The following is a 10,097-nucleotide window of genomic DNA, read 5'->3' on the forward strand; positions in this document are numbered from 1 at the left end:
CCCTCCCAACAAAATTACACAATTCATACAAGACATACTGAACATAATTGTTCCTACTATGGACCGAAGGACAGAAAATTTTGTGGGGTGCAGGTGGGGTCTTGTCCATTATATCAACCCCAGTGTTCCACTGATACTTAGTTTATCCCGAAAAGATGAAAGGCAAAAACAACCACAGCTGAATTTGAACTCAGAATATAAAGAGCGAGTAGAAATGTCGTTAAGCAATTTTTTTCCGAAGGGCCAACGATTCTGGCAACTCACCGCCACCCCACCCCCCTCCCCATCACATATTTGGCACTCCGTCAGTTACGACGACAAGTATTCCAATTGATCCGATCAACGGAACAGCCAGCTTGTGAAATTAAGATGCATGTAGCTGAGCGTTCCGTAGACACATGTACATTTGATGTAGTTCTAAAGGAGATTCAGCGTGACACAAGATGTGACAAAGCTGGACCCCTTTGGATTACAGGTACAATACATTTTTACCAGATGAGTAGACTGTAGCAACGTGAAATAAACTGTCTTGCTGAAAGCGAATCGAACTCTCAACGTTATGATGGTGAGCCGAATACCCGAACCACTGAGTCACGCGCCTTAACCCATATTCTACATAATGGTCGCCCAATAATATACCCGACGGACCCAGCTCATACGTCCAACCAGACACCATGATACATTCTTTACATAATTAACATCCGCCATTATAACACACCTTTTGTAACACTGTAAATACTATTATGTCGATCTCCAATAATAATTATATTCTACAGGATCATCTCCCCACCCCCATCCCTATAGTATACCATAACGCACTGAGTTTATACACATCCATATCCAATAAAATGATACAATACATATATTTTTACGTATTCAACTTCCGATATTGTTACATATTCCATACAAACATTACACAATGACCAAAACATTACACAACACATGGGAAATACAGTCACTAACCAACAGATCAACACATCCAACATATTGCATATATTCATCACAATAAACAGACATTAAAGTAACACCAGAAGCAACGAAAGGATTACAACAACAAAGAAAAATCAAATGCAGGATAGAGACAGCTCTTCTGTCTCGAAAGCCAAAAACTGCATAAGCTTCGAGGCCACGGAAATTGCGTCTGGTTGTACAATAAAAACTGGCAGGAAATCTTTGAAGACAAAATATTGGCCTCAAATTTTGGAACAAGGCCAGCAATTTCAGGGGAGGGGTTAAGTCGGTTACATTGACCTCCATTTCCCAGCTGGTACGTATTTTATCGACTTCGGCGGAATTTGAACTCTGAAAGTTAAAGACGGACGAAATGCCGCTAAGCCAGCAGTTCCCAACGTCTTTGCACTCGCGACCCTTACCCAGCTACCCCTTACTATGAGCAGAGCATGAAAAATGAAATTGATGAGCTGAAACTAATATTACCCCAAGCCACTTCCAGTAAAGCTACGCGAACCCCTGGGAAGGCTTCGTGACACCCCAGATGTTCGAGGGAACCACCGGTTGGGAACCCCTGCGCTAAGCATTTAGCTTGGCATGCTGACGATTCTTTTCTACTCAAGGCACAAGGCCCGAAATTTTGGGGGCGGGGGCCATTCGATTAGATCGACCCCAGTACGCAACTGGTACTTAATTTATCGCCCCCGAAAGGATGAATGGCTCAGTCGACCTCGGCGGAATTTGAACTTAGAACGTAAAAACAGACAATATACCACTAAACATTTCGCCCGGCGTGCTAACGTTTCTGCCATCACTCCAACTTTGTTCGAAACAAAATAATGATAAGAATTTTTAGCCGAAGAACAAAATCATAAAACCGGCTGCTTTAAATTCACCTCAGTATTTGACTGGTACTTTATTTGATCGACCTCTTTCAGATGAAAAACAAAGGTTATCCGGTTGAGATTTGAACTCAAAACGTAATGAGTCACAATTTTGTCCAATGTTCTAACGATTCTTCCATGATACAAACTGATTCTAATTTAGGCAGGAGGTCAACAATTTTAGGGGGAGGGGTTTTACGCAATACCATCAATCTCACTACTTCTATGGTACTATATATAGTCGACCCCGTAAGGATGAAAGGCAGTTTTGGCCTCAGCGGGATTTGAACTCAGAACATAAAGACAGACGAAATGTTGTTAAGTATTCTGTCCGTTTGTTAGAGGTATTGTATATTAGAGGAATATTACGAGCGACATGCATTTCTCTTTACAAAGAAAAGGGATTGATTTCAACAGAACCGGCGATTCTGATCAGCAGCAACTTACAAATTTTCGTAATCACGATAATCCAGGCCGCCAATGTTTATTTACACAGCTACCACGTGATGTATTGACAACTGAAACGGTTAATCATGTAACCTTCTTGAGTTTTGCAACCTATTTAATCGATTACCGTTCTTCACTTGTATCGAATATGTCTTCCGCCATCAAAATGCAAATAATAATAATAAACTGCTATTGATTTAGGTATGGGAACAGGAGTTCTGAGCGGAGAGTATTGGTCGATATTATCGACTCCCGTACCTCATTTACTTTATGGGGTGGGGTTGGCAGATTTGAACTCAAAACGTAAAGTGCTGGAACAAATCAAGCTAAATTTCTCCGACGTTCTTAACTGCTCTGCCAATCTACCTCCCATAATGTAATGATATAAAATAAGATGGGATTGGCACGGTTAGAAAGTTTGTGACTTGTTCCAATAGAGTTAGCCTCAACAACACTGACAGGAATACTTCGTTCACAGAGACCCCAATTTCAATGACAGGGGATATAATTAGGGTAAAAATATGCACCTGAGGATTAGGTTATCAATGGGATATAAAAAACGAAAATGAAAAGCTAGATCTCCCTCAAAGAATGAAGTGAAAATCTCTGAAGTGAAAATCTCTAAAGTGAAAATCTCTACATCGGCCCCACAAGGCTCAACTGGTACATATTTTATCGGCCCCGAAAGGATAAAACACAAAGTCCCCAAAGGCGGATTTTAAACCCAGAACGTAAAGACGGACGAAATGCCGCTAAGCATTCTGCTCGGAGTTCTACCGATTCTGCCAGTTCGCTATTTAGACAAGACTTAAATATTACAATGACGTTTATACGAAGGTCAAACCTAATCTTCCACCCTTCCGTCTCCTAGTTTTCATTGTCACATGTCCACGAATTTGTAGAGGGTATGGTATATGTTCGACAAAATATATTCTGGTAGCTTTTATCGATCTTGAAGAAAAGAAAGACGAAATAAATCTAGATCACATTCGAACTCGAACGAAACTAAGACATTTAGACTAACTCTATACGTTTAAACATCTACCGCCTTCTTAATAATTATTATTCCAGATTTTGGCATAAGGCCAGCAATTTTAACGGAGAGGTTAAGTCGATTAAATCGACCCCAGTGCCCAGCGAGTACTTTATCGACACCGAAAAGACGAAAGGCAAAGTTGAACTCGGCGGGATTTGAACTGTGATCGTGAAGAGCTGGAATCTGAAAAATAACAGCAAGAGTTTGTACCGCTGTTACAACTTCATGGTGTGTAATTATTTTAATCAAACTCCATTTAATTTTCTCTTATTGATCCAAAAATGATGAAAAGCAACATACACTCTGGCGGCGAAATGGTAGTCCAAATATATTGGGAACAAGTTTAGTTTCTTCCTTCCTTGGGTTCCAGTGAAGCCGTTGGAGGTATCGTCGTGACAAACGATGAGTCTGTTGGTTATATTGAAACTTGGAAAATTTTAGTTCCAAAAAATAAATGCCTCTGCCATGTATCGCCCTCTCAATAATAATAATTCTTCTTAATTTGGGGCAGCACATGGCCATATATCTGGAGATGCCGGTGCAGTGACTGAATGGTACTGATTTTATTAGTTTCAAATACCATTTTCAAATTTTGGAACAAGGCCAGCAATTCCGGTTAGCGGGAATAACTCGATTCTATCGAATCCTGATACTTATTACATTGACCCCCGAAAGGATGAAAAGCAAAGTAGGCCGCGGCGGAATTTGAACGCAGAAAGTAAAGAACCAAAGGGAATGCAGTTAAGCATTTCGTCCGACACTAACGGTTTTTTCCCCTATAGGCACAAGGTGTGAAATTTTGTGGGGAGGGGCTAGTCAATTAGATCGACCTAAGTGCTCAATTGGTGCTTATTTTATCGAAAGGATGAAAGGTAAAGTTAACCTTTGAATTCAGAACGCAAAGCCGGACGAAATGCCGCTAAGCATTTTATCCGGTGTGATAACAATTCTGTCAGTTTGTCGCCTTATAATAATAATAATAATACCATTTATTTTATTGGCCATGAGGATCCAATGCGTTAAGGAGAGAGTACAAAACAACGAACAAGAAACAAAAGGGTGTTCACATGAAGTACAAGAGTGAGAACAACAATTCAAAGATATATATAGCAATTGAGAATTTCTTCAACTATGAAGGGTTTCCACAAATATTAAGGACCTAACAGGATGGCACAAAACATTATGATGTGATGAAGGGTTATTTGGAGGCGCGTAAACATTAGGGTGACAAAGGGAAATGCTCCTCTCTCCTTTCCTCCTCCCTTAATTATATGCAAGAAGACGAAACAGCAATAATAGTAATAATAACATAATATAATAGAAAGCGAAGAGATATATACAAGGAAAAGGATCTGCAATTCGGGAGCAACGACAAAAGTTAATTCGGGACACTCTACATGCAACATCAGGTTACCCCAATATACCAAAAGCAGGCAAGTTCTCCCAGTTTTTGCTCTTAGCCCACCACGTATTTAGTGCTGGCCTCCACCTAACCCTCCTAATCTCATCATCCTAATCCATCACAAAATTTACCGAATGACAACTCACCCCTCTCTGTGCACTCTTTTGGTTCGTGCTAATATTTTAATGAAGTTGTCAATTATAAAATTAATTTTTTGTTTTCCTATACAGCAGATAGCAAAGTTGATGAAGAAAAAATTATTTTGAAAATAAATCGATACAGACCTTATAAACATCTCGACTCCTGTTGTTTCCATGTTTCGTTTAATCCCTTTCCAAGACTGCTTCAATTTGAAAATATCTCGAGCATTGAGCGGAAGCCGGGGATCGACCTGGGGTATGGCGCTCTCCATACTATTAGGTTCCTGGCAAACATTGCTTTTCCTTCTTTCGGTTAAATTTGGACCACACTGTTCTTTCGATTCTCGACAACCCATAATTCTTTTTTTTTTTTTTTTTCAACAATAATATCAAACTTACAAATAATTTCTAGAAATATTTTATATAAAATATAAATTTTAACAAATTAAAACAACTGAATAAATATACTATCTTTTTTTTTTTTTCAAATTAAAATCTAAATATGCCTTCCTGTTTTTCTCTTTTTATAATTATTTTATCAATAAATACAAACTTTTTTTCCACAGCAGTTCGTTGGACCGGTTTCCAACTTATTATATTTGGTATATCCAGCAAGAATTCGACGTATATGTGATTATAGAAGATATATGTGTGTGTGTATGCCGGCGTCTTATAGAAGATATGTCCAACTGTAAGATATATACATTCGTCCGCTCACGTGTGTTTTATGTAAATGCGAGTGGTGTTGCTTGTATGTAAATATAACTTTATTTATTTATGATATTACATGTGTGTGTGTTTAAATGTATAGATTTGTGCTGTTGGTTTCACTGTAAATCTTTGTTCGATTGCTTTTTAATTATAATTATTTTAATTTGTATTAATTATTATTATTTCGTTTAATTTTCTTGCTTTTTTTCTTGGTCTATAAGTTGGTTTGGTAAACTATACAAACACACACACACACACATATACATGTAGAGAGAGAGAGAGAGAAGGAAGGGTGAAGCAATTATATAGTTGTGTGTATATATATATGTATGTGTGTGTTTGTATGTATGTTTATGTGTCTGTGTGTGTGTGTGTGTCTGTGTGTGTGAGTAATTATATATACAGTCTTCAATAACAACTTGTACATATATATATATGTATATTTACAATCTAACCGCTCGGGCCTAATTAGCCCCACTTCTAATCATTTTAGATAGAATGAGGAAGAACAGCGAAAATATAGAAAAAAGATGCGAAAGAAAGTGAAAATAAAATTGGCGGCGGCTGGCCGTGTGCTGGTGTTGCTGTCAGTTCGACAAATAGGGAGAAGAGAGAATGTTTTGACTATAAATGATATAAGCTTGCCGCTGATATAGAAAGAAGTGTAAGAGAGTGGGGGGGAAACGGTGGAAGCCTGTTGTTATAGACAGCAGTCGTGTAATGGTTGATGAGGAGTAAATAAATAAGAGAAAATCGTGGTGGGTGGTGGGGTGAGTGCAGGAAGAGTCTTTATAACTGGTTGGTAAAGGAAGGAGGAGTGATTGATAGAGAGAGAGAGAGAGTGAGAGGAAGAGGAGGAGTGAAAGACAGAAATAAAGAGAGGGGCAAGTATATGAGGAAAGTGACTGTTACGTATGTTTGTGTGTGTGTGTATGTGTGTGTGCATGTGTTGTTGCTGTTTTTTAGCCCCAGGTCAGACTTGATCGTGCAACCCTTATAATCCAAAGCAGAGAACCCGTTATAACATTATCCAACGTGTCCTTTTCCTAAAGTGGCCGGGCGTGATATGAGAAAGATTTAGTTGCTATTTCTTACAAATCAAGTGATCCCATTAGAGGACCCCTTCGATCCCTCCGACAGTTGAGTGAAAGGGTTAAAATGGAATTAAGAGATTGACACGTAATCATGCAAAGAGGGAGGGGCAAGTGGCTAGAGAGTTAGTGAAAGAAAGAAAGAAAGAAAGAAAGAAAGAAAGGAAGGGATCTATAGTGAAAACAGCCTCAAAGTGAGAGAGAGAGAGAGAGAGAGAGAGAGAGAGATAAATAGCGAGCTTGATTGATTCAGAGGGACAAAGAGACAGAAGGAATAATGAAGAGAGAGGGAAAAAGCGGAGAGATGAAAAAATGTGATGTAAATAACAAATAGATAAATATAGAGAAAGTGTGTGGCGAGAGAGAGAGAGAAGGAAAAAAACGTAGGAGGAGGTATATAGAAATAGATAGATAAAGAGGGGAGAGAAGGGAATAGAAAGAGACAGAGTAAGAGTAAGGGGCAGGAGGAGGAAAAGGGGGTATAGCGAAGAGGTAAAGGAAAGTGGGTGGTGTCGAAGAGGGAGAAGAGCTTAGAGTTCCGACGGAAATCAATGAAAAGATCAATTGGATGAACAAATATTGTTAACAATTACATCGAGGTAGAGTCACGTTAGTCATTTAAAATACACACACAAAATAAGAGAATATAGACCATTATTCGTTTTTGTTTTATTTTGTGATAATATTATTTATTGTTATCTAAGTCTTTCCTATGGTGTGGTTACTAACATTTTATCCTAATGGTTCCCAAATAGTGCAGCACGAATTATTAAAAACTATATTCGATATCTTTACGAAATATATACTAACGCATGAGCTTCTTGACAAAAAAAAACGTGTTGTTTTTTTCTTATGTTGTACATACGAGGGTGAGTCAAAAAGTAATGCCATTTTGTTTAGGACAGGTATAATTACCAACACAGGAACATGTGTCATACATCAAAATGAAGCTGGTCCCCTGTGGATCACATCCCTACTTCTCAACATAATCACCGTTTCTCTCAATAGCAATGTTCCACCTTCGAATGAGGACATGTATCCCTGCCCCGTAAAATTCTGTTGACTGTTCTTTGAGCCACTTCTTCACTACAGTTTTCTCTTCGTCGTCACTGGACCATCATCTCTTCGGCCCTTAAAAGAGGGTTTGAGAGGCAAACATTATTCCAGTGATGAGGAAGGGAAAACTGTAGTGAAGAAGTGGCTCAAAGAACAGTCAACAGAATTTTACAGGGCAGGGATACATGTTCTCATTCGAAGGTGGAACATAGCTATTGAGAGAAACAGTGACTATGTTGAGAAGTAGGGATGTTATCCACAGAGGACCAGCTTCATTTTGATGTATGATACATGTTCCTGTGTTGGTAATTATACCTGTCCTAAACAAAATGGCATTACTTTTTGACTCACCCTCGTAAATTTGATTAACAAAACAAGGTAAGCTACAGTTTTTTTATTTCTTCAATAATCTTAACTTTAAATAATCATTTTATCTTAGCGCTTCCATGCTATATGTAACAGTAATTATATATTTGATCTCCAGTGCCTAGCAAAGTAAAAAAATTGAGGACCACCGCCCTACCTCAGTGATACATTTAAACAGTGTATCATATAGAGTTATATGGAATGACATATTTTGGTGAAACAGTGGAATAGGAAGTCCGTGAGCAGGTCACAGATGTACGACGAAAAACTACGATAATCTGTAATAAAAGAGAATACAAACATTGTGTGTGCGTGCGTGTGTTTCAAATGGCTGTCATATTCCTACCGGTTTCAACACTAATTCATTCAACTCATTAACTAAACAGTTATAATTCCAATTTCTTCTATAAACACAAATAAAGGTGATCAGTAAGCCAATCGAAAATTCTAACAAGGATGTTGTTGTTGTGTTTGTTGTTGTTGATATCCAGCTTCTTGTTACTTGATGATGTAACAAAGTCAAGATCAACGGTGTTCTGTCCCTGTCTCGTTTGTCAGATCGTCTATCAGAAACTACTTCCTCTAATATGATCGTCTTTCTTTTTGCCTAGATGTAACTTATTTTGGGATTTTGTTTAACCCTACATCAGTACTGATTCAGTAAAACTATAATCAAAGAAAAGCACTGCCGTGACCATCGCCTCTTTTTGTCAGATATAATTTATTGCAAGGAAATTATCTGTGACCTTTCTTTTCAGTAAAGTAGGTTGTAGTTTAAAGACCATTTCTCTGGGGTTGTTGCTTAATCTGATGTCAAAGCTGGATGAACAGACCTATTATGAAAGGCGTTCCTGTTATGACCACCCAGTGTTCTTTCCAGGAATAATATATAAATAGACAAAGGCGACGAGCTGGCAGAAACGTTAGTACACCGGGCGAAATGCTTAGCGGTATTTCATCTCTGTGGAGTTATTGCGTGAGTTTATGTTGAAGTGTTTATCGAATTGTTGCCATTGTTATTGATTTGAATTGTTGCCAAAGTTTTTAATTCGTTAATTGTTGTTTGTTTCCCATTGTGGGAAAATGGAGAAGGCGCCAGAGGCAGGCCCAAATTATGCGGCCGCAACGGACAAAGGAGTAGACACGCGAGAGTTGGAGGTCCGCGAGATAAAAGTGGAGCCTAGAAAGATGAAGGAGAGTGAGAAATTAATCAAAAAGGAAGGAAACACTTTGAAGCTGACACCGCCTTAAGAGCTATCGGCCAACGTGACAAAAAGAACGGTTATATTTAAAACCATGAAGGCAGTCACGAGAAAGATAGAAATAGCAGCAATAGAGGCCATAGAGGAATGTGTTAAGAATATAAAAAGATTCACAACATACCTTACGAGAGGGAGAAGATATGCTACTATGGAGGTGCGCTTCACAACGGGGGAGAAGACAATAGAGCACTCCACAGAGGCAATAAGGACAGAGGAATGGGTGCTCTTGCCTTCGTACTGCGGCAAACATGTGGCCAAGGTGCGAGTGGGTAAGGTTCCACCCGAATTGAAAGAAGAATGGCTGATGACAGCCATAACGTATAATATGAAAGACGGGAAGATTCTGAAGGCTACAAGGACCCAGAAGGTAGATTACTGGGGATATGGGATCGAATTAACGATTCAGGCAACAACAGAAGACTTGAATAGTATGGTGGATGAGATTGTGCTGCCTGAAGATGTGAAGCTGAGAGTTATTGTGGAGGGTAGGCCGGAAGTGTGTTTCACATGTGGAGAAAGGGGCCACATGAAGGCATGGTGCACCCAAAGAAAGCCACAAACAGAACAGGAGGAGAGACAGGAGGGGCAAGGCAACAGAAAAAGAAGCGGAGAATGGATTGACTATGGTTAAAAAGAAAAAAAGGAGGGTGCGGATGAATGAGTTCTCCTTCAGAGAAGCAGAAAAAGAAGAGAGAAGAGGTGAGAAAAGAAACTGTGAAGGAGAGCAGTAGGAAGGAAAAAGAAAGTGGAG

At 39.0% G+C, this 10,097-nt stretch overlaps 1 protein-coding gene across 1 annotated transcript in view; it reads right to left on the minus strand.

The window, feature by feature from the left end:
• Nucleotides 1–6,625, minus strand: part of LOC106880257 (neuroglobin) — a 125,152-nt gene extending 118,527 nt beyond the window's left edge. The window contains exon 1 of the mRNA XM_014930123.2: nucleotides 5,005–6,625. Within this exon, the coding sequence (XP_014785609.1) occupies nucleotides 5,005–5,216 (212 nt within the window). The 5' untranslated portion in view covers nucleotides 5,217–6,625. The remainder of the gene's footprint in view (nucleotides 1–5,004) is intronic.
• Nucleotides 6,626–10,097: the final 3,472 nt, after the last annotated feature.

The sequence above is a fragment of the Octopus bimaculoides genome, chromosome 3, assembly GCF_001194135.2.
Source record: "Octopus bimaculoides isolate UCB-OBI-ISO-001 chromosome 3, ASM119413v2, whole genome shotgun sequence".
NCBI classification, from domain to species: domain Eukaryota; kingdom Metazoa; phylum Mollusca; class Cephalopoda; order Octopoda; family Octopodidae; genus Octopus; species Octopus bimaculoides.